The sequence below is a fragment of the Anabrus simplex genome, chromosome 2 (assembly GCF_040414725.1).
Source record: "Anabrus simplex isolate iqAnaSimp1 chromosome 2, ASM4041472v1, whole genome shotgun sequence".
NCBI lineage: Eukaryota > Metazoa > Arthropoda > Insecta > Orthoptera > Tettigoniidae > Anabrus > Anabrus simplex.
In genome coordinates, this window is record NC_090266.1 from 83,640,675 (window position 1) to 83,660,888 (window position 20,214).

General features: G+C 39.7%; 1 protein-coding gene across 3 annotated transcripts in view; it reads left to right on the top strand.

The window, feature by feature from the left end:
* LOC136864910 (transforming acidic coiled-coil-containing protein 3) overlaps positions 1 to 20,214 on the top strand; it is a 232,925-nt gene that overhangs the window by 103,115 nt on the left and 109,596 nt on the right. For all 3 annotated transcript variants that reach the window (XM_068226474.1, XM_068226473.1, XM_067142318.2), the window contains exon 4: positions 5,741 to 5,866. In XM_068226474.1, the coding sequence (XP_068082575.1) occupies positions 5,741 to 5,866 (126 nt within the window). The remainder of the gene's footprint in view (positions 1 to 5,740; positions 5,867 to 20,214) is intronic.

A 20,214-nucleotide genomic window follows, 5' to 3' on the forward strand; every position in this document is an offset into this window, starting at 1 on the left:
GCATGCTGACCTTTGGTCACAGGGGTTCCGGGTTCGATTCCAGGCAGGGTTGAAAATTTTAACCATAATTGTACTAGAAGTCAACATCATTTCATCCTCATCACGACACGCAGGTCACTTACGGGCATCAATTCTAAAGTCCTGCACCTGGCGAGCCGAAGTCTTCGGGCACATCCCGGCACTAAAGGCCGTACACCATTTCATTACCGCATATCAACATTCCTGCCTATTGTAAATCTCTGGCAATATGGTACTGGGAATCAAACTTGGGCTCCTGAGAATGGCAGCGTATTGTGCTAACCATTACGCTGGCGGACATTCTTAACTACAAAACACAGACATATATACATGACTGATGCACGCTTGCAGTGCGGGGGTCAGACACAAAATTTTTACCTATTTGTGCATTGTCATGAGAGCTGCAGTAGGCTTACACTACCGAGGCGGACATTTCTTAATTACGGAACATTGATATACCACATGACTTCGGTGCGTGTTTTCATTTCGTGGGTCGTACGGACGAAACTTCACAAATTTATGTGATGTCAAAAGAGCTGCAGTAAGGCTTGTACCCATTTAAAAGCGGAATCGTTGTTCATCTCCGATGAATTACGTTGGGGGGGGGGGTCTTCTGTGTGAGATTTATTTTTTCATTTTCTTTGTCTGGAAAAGCCAAGGGGGTCTAATGCATGAGTAAATACGGTAACTGTCTATTGATGATCCATAGTATGAATCTGATGTATGTAGTTTATAAAACTACATAGTCAAAATTATCAGTCATCAAAGATGGAATATTTTAAGGATATCCCGATATTCTTAAAGTGAGTTTGCATCCGTCCTTATGGGTGTTAAATGGGGATATCTAAAAAGAAAATGAATAGGAAAAATGTTTACTAATCGATATCAATCAATGTTTTGAATATTTTAAAACATTGTTAGTTTGTATAATGCATCCTGTATACAGTACACAGTTGGAACGTCCCCATCAAGTTTTTAAAATTAGTCTATTCTTGTTGTTTGAGGAGACTAGTGTCAAGTAACAATTGAAGTATTTTAATGTGGACTAAAGTGTTTTACAATGTATTGTGACCGTTCACAATGTCACCTATGGTATGTCATGATACCCAGGAGATGAAATATGCTGTTTTCCGCGTCATTCCGCGATAAAAACTGCCCAAGTTAGAATTTTTCCACCCGCTCTGGGACTCGATTTGCAGTATCCAGAGTCGCGCTACCCAACTCTAGTTGCTGGTAATTAACAGCAAGGCGGTGCAAGAGCGCTTGTACTCGAAGTTTTCTCACTCCAACCGCGAGCGAGACGAAAAGAGACGCGTTATCACGTGACAGAGAATCTGGGTCACTGGCTGAGCTCATGGAGGATATCCAACGTGAGAAAAAACCATTATACCCTATTTCCCTCATTCATTCACCACTGCCAACTCATCGAGTTCAATTGTTTTTTCCCTGTTAATTTTTATAAATCGCAAGATATTCAACGGATAATCACGTGTAAACATTCATCCGAATCAGGGAATTTTACGTGTCATTATGAGACCGAAAAGTGCTCTACATAATTGAAAGAATGGTAACTTCGCCGTAACAAGAGCTCGTTTTAATGGTTACCAGATGTTGAGACCCAACCGCGGCAACTAACTCGAGGATTCCCCTAGTGCTCGTCATCACTTACCGACAGAGGCAAAGGGACGCTTTTAAGATTGCTTGAGAATCTACGAAGCTATTTCAATAACATTCATTCAGTGAAAATGGGAATACAAGAACTACAATTTGATATCCTGTTTGTCACTCTACGTTGCATATTACCGGAGCACATTTTCAGAAGGGGTTGCATTTTTCCCCCACTCTCAGCATCCGAGCATCTCGCCTATATAGGAAGAAGCTGAGAGGCAGACACTACCAGTTCATTTTCAGTGCAACGCCTGTTCGGTAGTAGTTCGTCGTGAATTGTGTGTGAGTCGTTTATGAAGGGATCATCCTGTAATTTGAGCAGTGTAATGCAGTGATTTATTCAAGTTTGTGAATATATCTGAGCAAGATGTTTGCGCGTTCAGTGTGCCGCTAATTAATATAGTTGGAACGGTACGAAACCGTAATGACCGCTGTCCGTGTGTAGAAGGGGTCGTGCATCGAGTCTCATATAGCCTATGCCTAAACTGAGACGGCTCAATTAACATAAATGGGCACGTATCTAACTAAGTGCGTGGAGTGTGTGTACTCGATATAAATGAGAAATATAAAGAAAGTAAGTGAACGGCTCATTGTCAGCATAATTAAGGGCAGTGTCACGTTATATAAATCCCTAACGCAGTAGAGAGCTTGACTTACGCATGACTAAGTGAAATAGAATATGCCTGAAGTACTGTCGGTGACACGAGAGTTTTCACCCAGTAGTGGCCTAACCAGTGACAGTTTTAGGTGAATCAGTGGGTATTCATGGCCTAGAATAGCTGTCTGCTGTCTATAAAAAGGATAGGTAGGTGAGAAGGGAACATTGTCGGGCTTCAGAGACAATACCAGCATTGGGTTGGAATGCTTATGCCATTGAGCAGATCCAACCATGTATTGAAATTGTGATGTGTAACAAACTAACGCATTCACATGAGATAATTTCCCCTCATTTACATAAGGAGTCTACAAGAGCGTCGGAGTGAACGGGACATCCAACTGTATGCCAGAATTTGCCTGTGTAGCAGAGAGAACGAGACATCTAGCTGTATGCCGAAATTTTGCCTGGTAGCAGAGAACATCTGGAACGTCGTCATCATGTTCGTGACTTGCCAGTTGGTCACCAGAGAACTTCATATCGCTGAAGACGTTGTGGATTCCGAGTAAATTCATGGTGTGCCCTCCTGTAAAGCTGTGTTCGTGGTATCCTGAAAGGCTGAGTACATTTCCAAAATATTAAGTAGCTTTGAAAGTCGTTTCCTATTGTAAATATAAAGTAAATTTGCATGCAGATATAATGTAGATCGCCAATATGCTATTTCAGAGTGATAATAATAATTTCTTTTTTTTTTTTTTTTAATGAAATACAGTCGTCATGGTTTGGGAATAACCATATATTTCTTCCACTAATATAGGGGTTTGGTAATGCATGACGTAATTATAAGGACCTTAGATTAATTAAGTGTGAAGCGCTGTCAAGTAAAGAGGGCTTAAATATTCTGTAAAAATGACTCCAGTTATCATCTTTCCATAGTATATATGAGTCATCAAGATTTTTCAGTAATTCACTTTTTTTGGTGCACTTCACCTGGTAGAAATTCCTCCTAATTAGTAATTAAGGCACTTGAAACAACAGATCGAGACAGTGGGGTATATTACGTCGAATTATTTAGCTCGCAAGTGCGTGGGGTAATTTGGACCCGTGTGGCAGGAGTTCATCAATAAGTAGCATTGTATTCGAGGTATTGAGAGGAAGAACAGGGCGGCTAGGCAGGTTGTAGCCTTAATTGGTATTGTGAAGTAAGAATGTGAAGTTCCCTTGGAGTTTGTTATTAAGATGCGCGGAGCGGATACCGCGCTGTGAATATGTTGATTACGGCCGGACATAGAGCCGATGTTTAATGTGATGCCATTGTGGCCAGAAAGAAAAGAAGCAAGATAATTTGCCGTGAAACAATTGTATGAGAGGGCCCTGTGGCCGATGTTGGAAGTGGATCGTGGGCGACACAGCTGGGAGATTTATGAGCCCCTTTAAAAGGGGAAGTAAAAGTGTTTTCTTCAGTAAAAGGGAACAAATACAAGTGGCTGGTTTCTTTCCTCTCGGCACGGTGATTACGTGTGTTAATTTGAATAGTGCCAACGTCGCATAGATTCCAAATGTGCATTAAAAGAAGGATCCCTCCAATTTATTTCCTTAATTATTTACAGCGTGCAGGGTATTCCAGGTTAGGTATACCCTGTCTCAGAAGATCCTGAGTTCATTCCAGGAGACGGTGAAAGTTTATGCTCACTGTTACCAACAGCGGGTGGCTTGTGCCATCTGTGATTCATCGTGTGTGTATGTGAAATGTATTTGTTCTTGTCCATTTCTTGCAGGAAGTGATATGATACTCTGTCTATGATGTCTGGTATTCGAGTCGCTCTATGCTTGTCCACAGGTAGCAACGTTGTGTAAATAATGTCCTGATATGTGTATTGATGGAAATCCTAATGAAATGAGCGTGTTTATAATATTGCCTATTCGGCAATGTTTCACGTAGGGAAGTGTTGTAATACGACTTTCAAAGGATTGGGAGTGTACATAGTAAACATATGCTTATCTCAGTTCATCCAATGTTAGCAGACTTATATCGTAGCTTGATATAATTTGAATGTATTAATTCTCGGCAGGTAAACAGAATTACAGCAGGGCATGGCCATACTGATTAAATATATGTGTAAAGTGAGAAGTGAAAGTGTAGAGTGAAATAATTCGAGAGGAAGCGCCTCTCTAAGCCTGAAATAATGTAAATAGTTCAAGAGGGAACGCCTCTTAAGTTTGAATAATTGAACGTCTAATGAAGTGTAGAGAAAGACTACCGAACATTTAAACGTCAAGATCACCTTAAGTATCATATGTAAAGTGCGTTGTATGGCATATCCATGTTAATAATATGTGTTTCACTAGTATAGTAAAATTGTTATACAAGATATTGTGTTCCTTCTCATTGGTAATGAGTTAATATTCCTCTCATAATTAATATTCCCCTGCTATAAAATTATTAGAAGATCAACGCCCCATCGGATGGTCCAGTCAGCCCGATAATGCAATACCGACTCAGCGAGCGAATCATTCTAGTAGGGGAAGGTGAGGCTTCGATAACCGGGCTGAGTTCGAAGCTCATCGGAGGTGCTCCATTCTGATGTTATACTTATGAGCCACGATAATTTATTTATGCACTGAAGCCTTGGACAGGTACAGTATTTATACTTTTAGCTCAGGGTTTACAAACCCCATTATCTATATTTAATGATTATGTCCTTATTTTAGTTCAACTTGCTTAATTGAATAGCTGAAGATGACAGTCAGGGTTGAAACTAGTCCTATTCATATAAAATATATGTATTGATTTGGTGGAATAACACACCAAGTTACAAAGTAAGATTTTTATAAGTGACCAAAATAATTCATGTTTGCAATTAATACTGAATGGGGGAGAGTATCAAAATCTTTGCTAAAAATCACAAAGCCTCACCTGAGCAAGTCTTATTTCCTGAAGCTGAAATTACATGCTATTTAAGAAATTCTGTTGCTTCAAGAGTTGATTTACCTTCTTGATATTCATAGAATGTTATTTTATCCAAAATAAGCTATTCGTTGTTATATCATGATTTATTCGAGTTTTACCATATACTATTTGGGAGAAACTGAAATTGCTCAATAACTACTGAAGTTGTTGATGGTATACTTATTAGGGTATTTAGGAGCTGTTTTAGCATATCTTCTTTCTTATACATCGTACTAGCAGCTTAAATAAATATACCTTAGCTTCTCAGCTTGTTTACACACTCATGTAATAGACTTGAAGCCTAGTTTCCTGCTATTAAATAATTTTCTTCTCACCTTGTGAGAGTATGAAGACCTTATATTTGTAATTATTGTTCTATAAATAACAACTGTGTTACTGTTTGTGTTTCAAATTATTCTTGTCGTAGATTTTATATTTAAGTGAATTACTTTTTTATTTCTTCAGTTTTAAGGTATACTTTGGCTCATAAGTAGCTTCACTGTTATTAGGTGGAAGTGTCGCAACCAGGACAACAGTCTGTTGAAACCAGAGAGACTGGGTATGAAGAAGTGTTGCACCTCCGGGAGTTGGAAAGGTTAAAGCAGCAGATGATGGAAGAGGTTGCTGTTCTCGAAGTATGTAGTCTTGTTTTACTACTGTTGTGTTTTCACATTTATTCATGGTTTCAATTTATTATTGTATCACAACTACAAAAATGGTATTCATTTTTCTTCCTTGGAAATGATATAAAGGTAGTCCAAATGAAAATGAGAATTTTGTTGGTTTCTGTAATGGCTTGTTTGGAATATGTGAATATACAGGAAGTGAAGAGTTATGTATGGGTGACATATGTCTGATTCAATGTTTAAGTAGTATACTTGATAAAGGTTACCCCGAGCGATCGTCTGTGGTTGGCTCCGGAACCATTCCTCAATGGTGTCTCAGAATCTCCATTGCTTGCGAACCAGCATCCCTTGATTTTTTCTTTTTCCTCACTGGACTTCCCACTGTGCCCGATATGGTTTTGGCACATCCTTACTAATCCATGATAAAATTCCGAATACCATTTGAAGACTGTACAACGTGATAACTCATTTCCATACACATCCTTCATTTGAGGGTAAATATCGTCTCTGCTAACATCTGCCACCATAAACTGAATAACAGTTGCTAGGCAGTTCTGGAGAAATTCTTTGTCATATTGTTTCCTGATGTTCAAACAGTACACTAATGCTTTCCAATGTACTAGATTTCTCCCCAACAAAGGTAGCCATCCACGAACGTATGCACACGTTCCCTTCCTTCGAATAACAACACTCTTACTTCAGTCTCAGTTTAATTTGTGCAACCCTTACAGCAGAATGCCTACGTTAAAATTGAACCTACTTTATATTACGGTATTGTTCCTGGAATTATCCAAATAGTGATAGGAATTGAATGATTCTGATTTTGGAGATTAGCACAGAAAATGTATTTTACTACCAGAGTTAATATATTAATTTCACTTCAATTTTAAGCTGTATGTACATGAAACAACGGATATAACTGTTGCCAGAATTACGTTTCTTTTGGAACAGACCATATGGTAGGTAACAGAGACTGCTCTCGATTCATTGGTGTTTAGAAGACTTGAGATTTAACTGTTATTCTAGATGTTTCATTTAACTTTTTATCATTATTGTGCTGGCCCTCTAAGGAGAATGTACAACCCTTAGTTAGCATTTACTTTCATGATGTACCCTTTTATGACTGACATGTAATTTAAATAAATATACATGTGTGTATAAATTTATATAGAAAAATCATACAATAGAGTTTCTTGCTGCCCTTCACGTGACATTAGTAATTTATTTCACTTTGTGTTTAGATGGGGAATTTTACTGTAATAAATATTATCTAAATTCTTTGAAACCTTTATCATTCGATCTCTTGATCTTTGGAATGAATAATTAGCACTGTCAGTTTATTGCAAATGTTTGTTAGTCCTGATTCTTCTATGTGAGACATAAAAATGAATGTTTTCAGGTATCCCTGAGCAGTTTATTTACTGATAAATTAATTTTGGGAATACATCAAAATAATTATGATCTTCTGATGGAAAATTTTAATGAGTGTTCCTTCGCACTATATTGATAGTGTCATCAGTCCATTTATATTGAAGAAATAGATACAGAATCAGATGAATATGTTAGATGAAGTTCATAAAGTAAGTAAGCTTAGATAATAGGACATAGTGTTGTGGATGAAAGAGGAAAGATGACTTACAAGGCTAATGGAACTAATTGGAAAAGGTAATCAATGTTATGATCTTCCTAGATAGTGGTTGGGCTTGGATTTTAATGATTTTGAAGTCAGAGGTACAGAATTTTACTGAAACAAATAAAGCCACACTGATAGCTGAGATTTGGGATAATTGAGTCACATCATTTGGTTTGTTAAAGAACAAAATCTGACAGAAGTACACCTATAATTAACAAATAAATAAACAAATAAATAAATAAATATGACACTCTTTCCAGAAAATGAGTTTCTTTAGTTATATTTATAGCAAGTACATTTAAGTTTATATTTATTTCATGTTGCTTTCTTCAATTGTGACCATTGCATCTGGTATTCTTAAAATGAAAAGTCATATCACATTGGTTTGGATTTTATTTTAGACTGTACATGATCCTGTGGATATCATCATGATATTCGGTTGCATAAAACCACATGTTTGCTTTTATTTATGTCTTCTTTCCTACAAGAAACATTTAGAGTGCCTATATTAGACAGTATGAGCATAATAACCAGGGTTACTTTGGTAATGACTTTATTGTACTGCTTGGGTAACTAGATCAATATATATTAAAAACTGGAAGGTTTGTAATGCGCTGGTGATCAGTGTAAGAAATACCTGTTGGTGGTTGGAGGAGCTTGTTGACACACACGTACAGAAACTGTCTTTGGACATTTCCTTATTTCAAAGTGTCTTGGGGAGAGGAACCGTTCTTAAGAAGAGCAAATGAGAGTTCACTTTTTGTCATTAGTCATGTCCTTCAGTCTCTCGGAAAAGACTCTTTTATGTATGCCTGTTGCAAGAATAGATTTTGTACAGTAGATATATTATTGGCACCATGGCTTTATATAATTTCTTTAAGAACATATAGTCCACAGTTCACCTCTAGTAACTTGTAGTAGACCAGTGGTTCATTAAACTGCTTTCTACCCCCTATGGGTGGGGGACGCGGACGAAGGATACACTCATGCTATCCCCTGCCTGTCGTAAGAGGCAACTAAAAGGGGTGACCAAGTGGTGATTGTATTAGAACCATGAAACTACTCTTGATTATTACCACCACGCAGGGAATACCATAGGACGCTTTTACTTACGCGTAGTACCACTATGTTAGGTACCAAATAGGTTTGTGATTAGTAGCACACAGGAGCACCGTGCAGTCAGCCCCCCACTTAGAGTGCACTGTCGGCTTTTACAGTACCTGTGATTAGTACCACTATATGAGCGACATCGTGGTTCTGGTAGGCATGATGCTGTATAAGCTTTTGGGCTTATGCGTTGTCAAGAAAATAAGGTGAAATTCTTTACATTTTAAAGGGAACTGTGCCCTGTGTCCTCAGAAGAAATCTCGACTGTCCACGAGAAAGGCTTCCTAAACAATGACTCCCAGGACGTGGCAAGAGCACCACGTCATCTGGTGGCGACTGAATGTATCATTTCCACTTCTATTATAACGTCTAAATTTTAAAGAGTCATTGTTTAGGAGAGCCTTTCTCGTGGACAGTCGATATTTCTTCTGAGGACGCAGGGCACAGTTCCCTGTGAAACGTAAAGAATTTCACCTTATTTTCTTGGCACAGCATAAGCCCAAAAGCCTATACAGCATCATGTCTATAAGTACGGGCCGTGAAAGCATCAATGGCAACATTAAAAACCTCTATGGGGAGGATACTTTTAAGAAGGCTTCAAAATTCAGCAAATTAAGGAGAAAAAAAGTCTATTCTTCTTTCTTCTTTGTGCTTTCTACTGAGATGCAGAGACCATAACATCATTCGCAACTGTGTGAAGCTGAAGCACATATATATCAACGCGCTAGCAAGGCTCTTGTGATCGAGAGAGTGCATAACACTCATCGGGAACTGGATTCAGTCTCCCGAGAGTTGTTTTATTTACACCTGCTGTTAAGCAACACTCTCTCGCGGGAATTGTGGTTGACTTTCGGTCGCATTAGTGCTATACCAGCTGAATGAAAATTCAACCAGGTGTCATTCAGACAGAAATCAAAATTACTCCGTCTAGCTCAAAAACAGGCGGTGTCTCGCACAAACCTGGATGCTAGTAAAACTGTCATTCAATCTTTCCAAGAAATCCTTAGATGAGAAGCAAGCGGCAGTTGTAGTTAGGGGTCTTAATTTCGCTGTGGCTCCCTCTAAAATTCCCACTGAGGAGTTAATTACTACCGTTGAGGCAGCCATCCACAAACTACCTACAGATGAGGCTGAGGAGTTAAGACAGAAATGTGTGAGACTCATAAGGTCCGCTGTTGTACCTGTGCCCAATTTAACAATAGGCGAAAGGAGAGCTCTGAAGGAACCTAGAGATGATTCTGATGCCTGCTTGGCCATCAGATGACATAGTGGCCTCCACGGTATGCACTAGCCAGCGTATTGGTAGGTGTGCTAGGTACCAACTGATAAGCCCAGCCTAGCACACGGGGGCGAAACGCTGGCAAACAGGAATGAGTTAGCTGGAAAATTTATTATATCCAATAACGGACCATTTATATTGGTATTATAAATTTACTCATTCGGAACAAATATTTCAGATTCCCTGTGGGAATCAACATCTATGTCATCTGATGGCCAAGCAGGCATCAATTTTTGATAATGAGACAAAGTCTCTTAGTGCATTGGCACTGCCGGTGGCTCCAGTTAGCCTACGCAGTGGCCTCCACGGTATGCACTAGCCAGCGTATTGGTAGGTGTGCTAGGTACCAAGTGATGAGCCCAGCCTAGCACACGGGGGCGAAACGCTGGCAAACAGGAATGAGTTAGCTGGAAAATTTATAATGTCCAATAACGGACCATTTATATTGGTATTATAAATTTACACATTCGGAACAAATATTTCAGATTCCCTGTGGGAATCAACATCTATGTCATCCTTAGGACATACCGTCTATCATAAGCCTACCCACACAAATCGCTATCTTCATGCAGATTCTCACCACCATCCAGCACAAAAACAAGGCATCCTCACGACACCCGCCAAGAGGGTGAGACGAATTTGTGAGCCATCACATATCCAGGTGGAGATGGACACACTCAAAGTCGCGTTCAAGGGTAATGGTTACGGCAATTTGGAGATTCATGGAGCCCTGCATCCCAGAGAAACGACCAAGCAAGGCTCACAGAAGGAAGACTTTTTTTTTTTTTTTTTTTTTGCTAGTTGCTTTACGTCGCACCGACACAGATAGGTCTCATGGCGACAATGGGACAGGGAAGGGCTGGGAGTGGGAAGGAAGCAGCCGTGACCTTAATTAAGGTTCAGCCCCAGCATTTGCTTGGTGTGAAAATGGAAAAACCACAGAAAACCATCTGCAGGAAGAAGTGAAGGGAACTGCCTACTTGCCTTACGTTCACACCACCACAGATCGAATTGCCGAGGTCCTCAGCAAACACAACATAAAAACTGTGTTTGGCACCGCCACTAAAATTGTTTACAGTCTGAGTAAAACCAAGGACAAATTGTCCCCAATTTTACATCCTGGGGTATACGAAATTCCCTGTACTTGTGGTAAGGTATACATCGGCCAAACATGCCGGTCTGTTGGTACCCGTATCAAAGAACATGAACGTAATATTCGTCTCAACCAACCAGACAAATCGGCAATAGCTGAGCATGCTCTGTTGTCAGGTTATGATGTCATGTTCCAAGATGCTTGAGCTCTTAACCACACTAGACACTACAGGTCCAGGATTATACGGGAAGCTGTGGAAATACATAGAAATCCTAACACTTTCAACAGGGACACCAGCTATCAATTAAATAATACCTGGTTGCCACCCATTAAGAATTTACGTAGGTAGTTCCCTTCCCTGTCCTTTCACTATTGGTATTTCGTCTCGGTTTTTTCCAAATTCGTACATTCCTCGGCGCCAGATGTCTCATTCCAGGCTTGTGTCTATATCATACACCTGTCAAGTTCATATGTTTTACGTACACACGTTATGTGAACCGCTTAGTCTGATGGTTCGGTCAGCTTCCGCTTCGAAGGCTGGCGTTCTTGCCACGTCCTGGGAGCCATCTGGTGGCGGCTGAACGTACCATTTCCACTTCTATTATAACGTCTAAATTTTAAAGAGTCATTGTTTAGCAAGCCTATCTCGTGGACAGTCGAGATTTCTTCTGAGGACGCAGGGCACAGTTCTCTGCGAAACGTAAAGAGTTTCACCTTATTTTCTTGACACGGCGTAAGCCCAAAAGCCTATACAGCGTCATGTCTATAAGTACGGGCTGTGAAAGCATCAATGGCAACCATGGTTCTGGCTTGCCTATGATTAGTACTCACTATATGAGGAATACCATGGGATAGTATGATTCCCTGTGGTTAGTGCACTAATGTGAGGAACTCCATAGGTTTGCGTTGCTTGTAAATGGCGCCGCAATGTGTGAAACACCATAGGTCTGTATTCCATGTGCGCATTACCTGTGAGTAGTTCCATGATGTGTGGAATACCGCGAGTCTACGCTACTTTTGATTAGTACCGCACCATGACAAATACCATGGTTCTACTTTCCTAACAATAAGTACTGTTATGAGGGGCTGATGTCTTGGATTTTGGACCCCTTTAGACTGCAAGCTTCATCGATTCAGCATTGTGCCTTAGAAGCAGTTCCTTGGTCAGTAATACTATTGTTTTATGTCAGTTTCTGTGAATGTGAGGCACTGCGTTTCAGATCCACTGATTGTTTTAAATTCATATCCATCCATTTATTCTTCATCCTCACGTTTAGAATTCTGCTCAATGGAGGTTTTTGGACTTTTCATTTGTCAGTACATTTCATCTCATTTCATACCATTAGGGGCCAATGACCTCAACGTTAGGTCCCTTTAAACAACAAGCATCATCATCAAACTGCTTCCTCACTGCTTTTTTCCATTGCGTGATATCCCCTTAGTTGAGAAAAATATTTGGAAATTCCTTTAGAAATATTTGTATACCTCTGGTATGATATTTCTGTGCAATATGTTACTCTTAATCAAAAACAAAAGCAAAGTATATATGCATAGGAAACAGATGGGGAGCAACGACTTACCATAAAAGTATAGGTGCATAAAAGAAACCCATTGGAGTCTGAAAGTTTCAGCTGCAGCCTGCTATAGTGGAAGACACGGTAAGAATGGTGATTTCCTTGTCTCCTTTTCTATGCTCCCAATGCTAACTTGTCATTGTACCTATCCTATTATGTATTCTTATTCATGTTCCTATCTTTCTACATACAGTTTAACTTGACTTGTTAAGTAAATTGGATTGTTATACATAGGTTGATTTTTTAATACAAAGTAGTGGCAACAATGCTGTAACTCCACCGTGAAACAGAGCCAAGCAATATGCAATATTGTTTATACCATGGGTAAGTTAACCCTTAGTGCCAGGCTCTCTTGTAGATTCCCATTTATAAATTGCCAAGCCATTTTGCCTGAAAATACAGGGGTGTTTTAAATAAATATTTTGAGATGTATTTGATGTCTTTGCCTCTTTTTCTTTTTTTGAAGCAGAAGGTTTGTTCTACCAAAAGCACATGCCTTTGGACATTTAAGAAATGGAAAACCTTTATAAAAAATCCTAAGTTTTCCAATTTTGTTTAAGTTGCCTTCTCATGTTTAATTATTTTGAGCATAATAAGTAAGGACTAAATATATTTTATTTACAAATTCACATTGTTGGTATAAGAATAGTTCATTAGGTGACTAAAGATACTGGGGAAAATAGCCTAACACAGTCATAAGAATAACAATAAATAAAATGAAACACTGCAAAAAAAAAAGTATCATGACCTGAAATTTCATTCTTTACATATTTTACCCTCCTGTGGGTTAGGGGCACAGACAAAGAATACACCCAACATATCCCATGCCTCTCGTAAGGGACAACCAAGGGATGATTGTATTAGAACCATGAAACTACTTGTGATTGGTACCATCATGCGGGGAATACCATAGGTCGCCTTTACTTGCGAGTAGTACCACTATGTTAGGTGCACAATAGGTTTGTGATTAGTAGCAACAGAGGGTGAATCAGTATGGGTTTTACAGTACCCTTGATTAGTACCTTTGTGAGAAACACCACAGGTCTGGGCGTTGCCTGTGATCAGTACCACTATATGAGTGACACCGTGGGTCTGCATTGCCTGTGATTAGTACCCAGTGTGTGAGGAACACCCGGGAATACCGGCACCTGTGATTAGTACATCTAGGTGAGAACATCATGGGTTTGTGTTGTATATGAGTGGCACCATTATGTGACAAACACCATACGTCTTCGTTACCTGTGCGATGTGCAATACTTGTGAGTAGTACCATAATGTGTGAAACACCATGAGTCTACGCTACTTTTGATCAGTACCGCAACATGACAAATACCGTGGTCTACTTTACTAGCGATAAGTACCATTATGAGAGGCTGTTGACCTGGATTTTGGGACCCCATTATACAGCAAGCATCCTCGATTCAGGATTGTGCTTTAGAAGCAGTCCCTTGGTCAGTAATACTGTTGTTTATGATAGTTTCTGGGAAAGTGGGGCGTTGCGTTTCGGATCCACAGATTGTTTTAAATTCACGTCCGTCCGTCACGTTTTTTATTGTGGTCAGTGGATGATTCTGAAGTTTTAAATTGTCATTACATTTCATCTCATTTCATTTCATACCATGTGGGGGCTGATAACCTAGATGTTAGGCCCCTTTAAACAACAATTGTCATCGTCATTAATTTTTTTAAATAACGAGAAATATTTGATTATTATACCTGTTTGTTTTTACTTTGAAGCAGAGTCATTAGTCTTCTTCTTCTTCTTCTTCTTCTTCTTCTTCTTCTTCTTCTTTTATGACCACATAGGATCACTTTAGTCATTAGTCTACTAATAATTAAATGGTTTTAAACATTTTTAAAAGGGAAAACCTGTTTAAAACTACAAATTTTACATATTTATGAATTTCTTTTTTTTTTGTGGGGAGGGTGGGTGGGCCATGGTAAATATGGACTAAATATATTTTATACACACTTCTCTACGAACCTACTACGCTGGCGTAGCAGGGGGAAAGGTGATACTCCCACGTGGCGCGTCCCAAGTGGCGGATAAGGGGGTCCTAACCGGCTTGCCGGCGGACTTGAGGGAAATAAAATACCTCTCGCGGACCAAACACACAACCCCCTGTGGGTGGGGGACGCAGACGAAGAATACACCCACGGTATCTTCCTGTCGTAAGAGGCGACTAAAAGGGGCAATCAAGGGATGATTGGATTAGAACCATGAAACTACTTGTGATTAGTACCACCACGCGGGGAACACCATGGGTTGCTATTACTTGTGCGTAGTACCACTATGCTCGGTACCAAATAAGTTTGTGATTAGTAGCACGCAGGAGCACCGCGCAGTCAGGCTTTTACGATACCTGTGATTAGTAGCACTATATGAGCGACACCAGGGTTCTGGCTTGCCTATGATTAGTACCCACTATATAAGGAACACCACGGGATAGTATGAGTCTCTGTGGTTAGTACACTTATGTGATGAAAACCATAGGTTTGCGTTGCCTGTAAATGGCGCTGCTATATGCGGAACACCTTAGGTCTGTATTACATGTGCGAATTCCATAACCTGTCAGTAGTACCATAATGTGTGGAATACCGCGAGTCTTCGATACTTTTGATTAGTACTGCACCATGGTAAATACCACGGTTCTACTTTCCAAGCGATAAGTACCATTATGAGAGGCCGATAACCTATATTGTGGACCCCTTTAGCTTGCAAGCATCACCGATTCAGTATTGAGCTATAGAAGCAGTCCCTTGGTCAGTATTACTATTGTTTTCTGTCAGTTTCTGAGACTGAGGTATTGCGGGTCGGCTCAACTGATTGTTTCAAATTCATATCCATCCGTTCATTTTTTGTCCTTGCTTTGAATTCTGGTCAGTGGAGGATTTTGGATTTTATTTCTTTCGTTGCACTTCGTCTCATTTCGTACCATCAGGGGCCGATGACCTAGATGTTAGGCCCTTAAAACAACAATCATCATCATCATCATCATCATCATACACACTTCTGACATGAACGTAGTCCATTGGGTGATTGCAGGTTAGGGAAAAATGGGCTAACATAGTCAGACATTCGCTAACAACTTAAAAAATAATTACAAAAAATCATGGTCTTGACAACATATGAGAAAAAATATACCGTATCTTATTTATAAATGCAGCTTGAAAGGATAAATACAGTGGTTTGATCATCAAACAGTTTTAGCACGAGTATTCCCTTACGCAGATAGGGTGTTGGCCCTTTTTGCAATCAACGCATGCAGTTCGCGAATGCCTTTTTCTATCTCTGGTGGAGCATACAACACAAATTCTTTCCTTCTTTCCTGGAGGTGTTTAAACTCCAAGGATTAATGGGGCTCCAAACTGATTGTCACCTCCAATTGTGCTACCTACAACTTTTCTTCTAATGTTAAACCATTCTATTGATATTGCCTCAATTACATGTATGTTGAATTTTAAATGGGTCAAGAGTTTCTTGTTTTCTGGCAAATTTTCTTTGTATATTGTATAAGCATTTAATAACATCCTACAAAACACATTGAAAACCACTATCTTCCATAACTTCGAAGTCTTCCTTTCATCCAGATATATATAGATCATATCATTTTAATCAATTCCACCCATGTATTTGTTATATTCAAAACATCAGTTTTTTTTGACAGTTTTCTTGTTTCTAATTGATTTTTCTGAAGTAGTTGGTAAAGAACATGTGCTGAGAAGAACAGCGTGGTTTTTCTGAAATTTTTCTCCCTGAACACACAAAGGAGGATAAATGTATCCCTAAAAAACTGAATCTGACCTACTGAAAACTTCATGAGCAGTTGCTTTGGAATACATTTTCTGTTTTTACGAATGGTTCCAGTGAAAAATGTTCCAGCTGAATACAGAAACTGTGTTAAGGGATGATTAAAAGGTAGTAATGTGCTGTTATCTACCAAGTAAAAGAACCTGAGCAGTAACTAAAAGCGATTCCTAGGAAACATTGCTGAAAACCGTGGTGAATGCATAGAGGGATGTTTAGACCAATAGCACCTTATGTTTGGTTTCCTGATTATTCCATATTCAAAATAACATAAATAAATGCCTTCATTTCAGCCATATTTGTCTCTTTCTGCTGTTTGAGTCTAGAAGACGGTGAAATAGTTTTACAAGACTGTAATATTTGCTTGGCATACCTATTTGTTTAGGTAACAATTGTTGTTAGCAGACGAACGGTGAAAAAAAAAAGTTCAAAATATTCCACGGGTTCCGAGTCTTTGGCAGAACAATGTTTAGGCCCAGCAAGTTTGCAATATGTAAATAAATGAGTGGGAATATTACCTGCATCACAGTCTTTTATTTCATCAAATTTACAGCCAGGTATTTTGTTTATGTCATTATGTTGTGCAGCACTGCCTAAATTCACTGAATGATTATCACGATCACTATTGGTGTCAGTATCACTATTTTCACTTGGATAAAAATCGGACTCACTAGCATTCAGTTCTGAGAGCTCACTGTCATTTTCTTCATCAGATTCCAGCAAATAACTCAGAATTTCTTCGTCATGTTCAGTACATGTGAATGCCATTGTTTGTTTACATTCGATGTGCGCAAAGAGTTGAAGAGTATTCATTTGTTTATATCCATGGACTGTGGAACAACCGGTACGGTCAAAGAAAGTTAGCTTGAACTATCTATTTGGTTGTGACACAGATACATTCTCATCTGCCTTTTAAGTAGAACGCTAAATGAAGAAAACCGACAATACGATTAGAGTGTATCTGGCTTGCGAGCAAATGAATGTGCCCTTCCCACTTCATGCATGTGTGCCATGATGATAAGAACAGGGCAGTTGTGAATGAGCAGTCATGGAATACAGTCGCAAAGTTTTGAAACAACAGCAGAGGATCTGGATAACCATTGAAAGTGCTAGTGGTAGCGTGAGAGTGTCACTAAGGACTGCAAGAGGCTTGCAGTGCATCTGCATCACCTTACCAATAGTAGCAAGGTGGGTAAGAGCCTTCAGAGAAGGATGCGAAAATGTGTTGGACCTGCGCCGGTCTGGTCATCCACCAGTAGGTGATGACGATGAACAGACTATATCTGCATTAGTGGAAAAGGATTTGTGAGTTTACCGAAGATACCATACCAGTGCCTTCTACTGTAAGTCACATCCTGAAGGACCTCCTTGGGATGTGAAAAATTACTTCAAGATCGGTTTCACATGATTTAACAGAAATTCAGAAATGGCTACAGCATGACACTGCTCATATTCACTTCCAGCACTACGAGTACAAAGAAGAGCCATTCTTACGGTGGATCATTACCATTATGAGGTTTGGGCCAGATCTTGCAAACAAAAACTGAAATACCAGTAAACCGAGTGGTGTCGTCATGGGTTACTGCGAAGAACAACAGTTTGGCAAACTCCGTCCAATATGAAACTTGCTCCGATTGTTGCCTATGACTGGGATGGTATTATCTTAAATAATACAGTTCCTTAAAGTCAGACCATTAATGTGGAGTACTACTGCTCATTTCTGCTAAATAATCTGTGAACAGCGCTGAGAAGAAAACATTTTATGCATAACCCACCCATCATTCTGTACGACAATGCAAGGGTGCATGCAGCATTAGTGGTGTCTGATTTATTCAGTTGCTGGGGCTGGAAAGTGCTCTACTACCCACCATACTCTCCAGATTTAAGTCCCTGCAACTTCAACCTTATCCCTTATATGAAGGAATAATTGAGTGGGATTTGCTTCCAAATAGCTGAAGATTTTCTGCAGGCAATCAATCTTGCTCTTTTCACCACACTGAGATTAGGCAGTGCCATCAGTACCCAAAGGCTTCTGTGTCACTAGGAACAGTTTGCACGCAACAGCAGTGGCCACATCGAAGGCATGTAAAACCTAGAACATTGTATGTACGCTATGAATCTAGAAAATACACAGTTGCCACTACTAAAAAAATCAACCTATGTATAAAAGAATTAATGTTGATTTAGAGATTTTGAGATCGTCAGGTAGAGGTACATCCTGCTACCGTATGTGACAGTAGACGGTACTACATGCGGCTGTCTGGCAAATTAAGGGAGAACCAATGGCTATGGGCAGAGGAGTTCACTCTTAGGGGGCTTGTTGAAGCCATTGTGTACGAAATGACACATAAATTCAACCTTATCCCTTGCAGATGTGGCAGGGTACTGGTAAAGGCTAAGGGAGATAACCCTGACAGGAAATCTTCTCTAACGTTAGCCCTAGCAAGACAGTTGGAGAGTACCTGCAATCGCTTTCAACACTTGTATGAGCCTCGGATGCAAACAAAGAATTCGGAGTAGACAGTAGCATCCGCAGACCCATGCCAGGTACGATGGCTTACAGCCTGATGATAGGCCAAGCCTTGCAATTGTGCAACGACCCTGGAGAAGACAACACACTCGAATAGGTGCAATCAATGTACTGAGTTTGACTGGGAAATGTGAGGAGTTAGTGGATACCATGGAAAGAAGGAAAATATCAATCCTAGGACTGAGTGAAACTAAATTGAAAGGTAAAGGGAAGAAAGAGTTGAGGAAAAACTATACCCTCTACTGGAATGGTAACGACAGAGAGAGATGAGAAATGGAGTAGGATTGGTATTTTCTAAAGAGATGGTATTACAGAGATCCAGTACATCAATGAGAGGATAATAAAGGCAACAGTTCACCTTGGGAAAGAAGCTGAAACTGGTGCAAGTGTATGCCCCTCAGAAGGGTTGCAATCAAGATGAAAAGAACAAGTTTCTCGAAGACCTAGAAGAGATCATCAGTGAAGAGAGGGCAATCATCATCGGGGACCTCAACGCACAGCTCGGTACAGTGGCTACGAGAAGGTGATGGGACCACATGGCTATGGGAGAAGGAATTCAGAAGGTGATCATCTCCTAGACTTCTGCATAATAAACTGTTTGGTAGTAAAAAACAGTTGGTTCAACGAAAGAGTCAGTCACAAGATTACCCGTTACAACTGGGATGGAAAGAGCAAGACAGTCATTGACTATGTCATTACAGATAAAGAAAGAAGTAGACTTGTGACTGATGTCAAGGTGATTCCAAGTGAGAACCACAATAGCGACCACCGGTTATTAGTAACAGATCTGAAAGACATTAATGTACCAAAGATAACAACCAGGAAATTACCTAAGATTAAGGTGTGGGCACTACAACAGATTGGAGAATGGTCCAAAAATCAGGACTGTATAAGAGGACAACTACCTACAGAAGAAGTGGAGAGTGGTGAGGTAGAGTGGACAAGATTTAAAAACACCTGGATAAAAAAAGCAATAAAGGTTTGCAGGAAGACAAGTGTCAGACTAAGGGAAAAAGAGACACCCTGGTGGAATGAAAGAGTAAGATCCTTAATAAAGGAAAGGACATGGCACAAAAAGAATGAGAAAGAGAGAAATCCAAGGCAGAACAGGTAAGGGACGAGGAAAAGATCAGACGCCTCAAGCAAGTTTATCGGGACAAGAAACTGAGAGTTAAAAACGTAGTAGAAGAGGAGAGGATAAAGTGCTGGGAGAAATTTACTCAAACTGAAGGAAAACAGCAGAGGTAATATGAAACTATTGTTCAGAGTGATCAAAAACAAAAGGAATTCAGTTGAGACCATCAAAGCAATTGAGGATCCTAATGGAAACCTG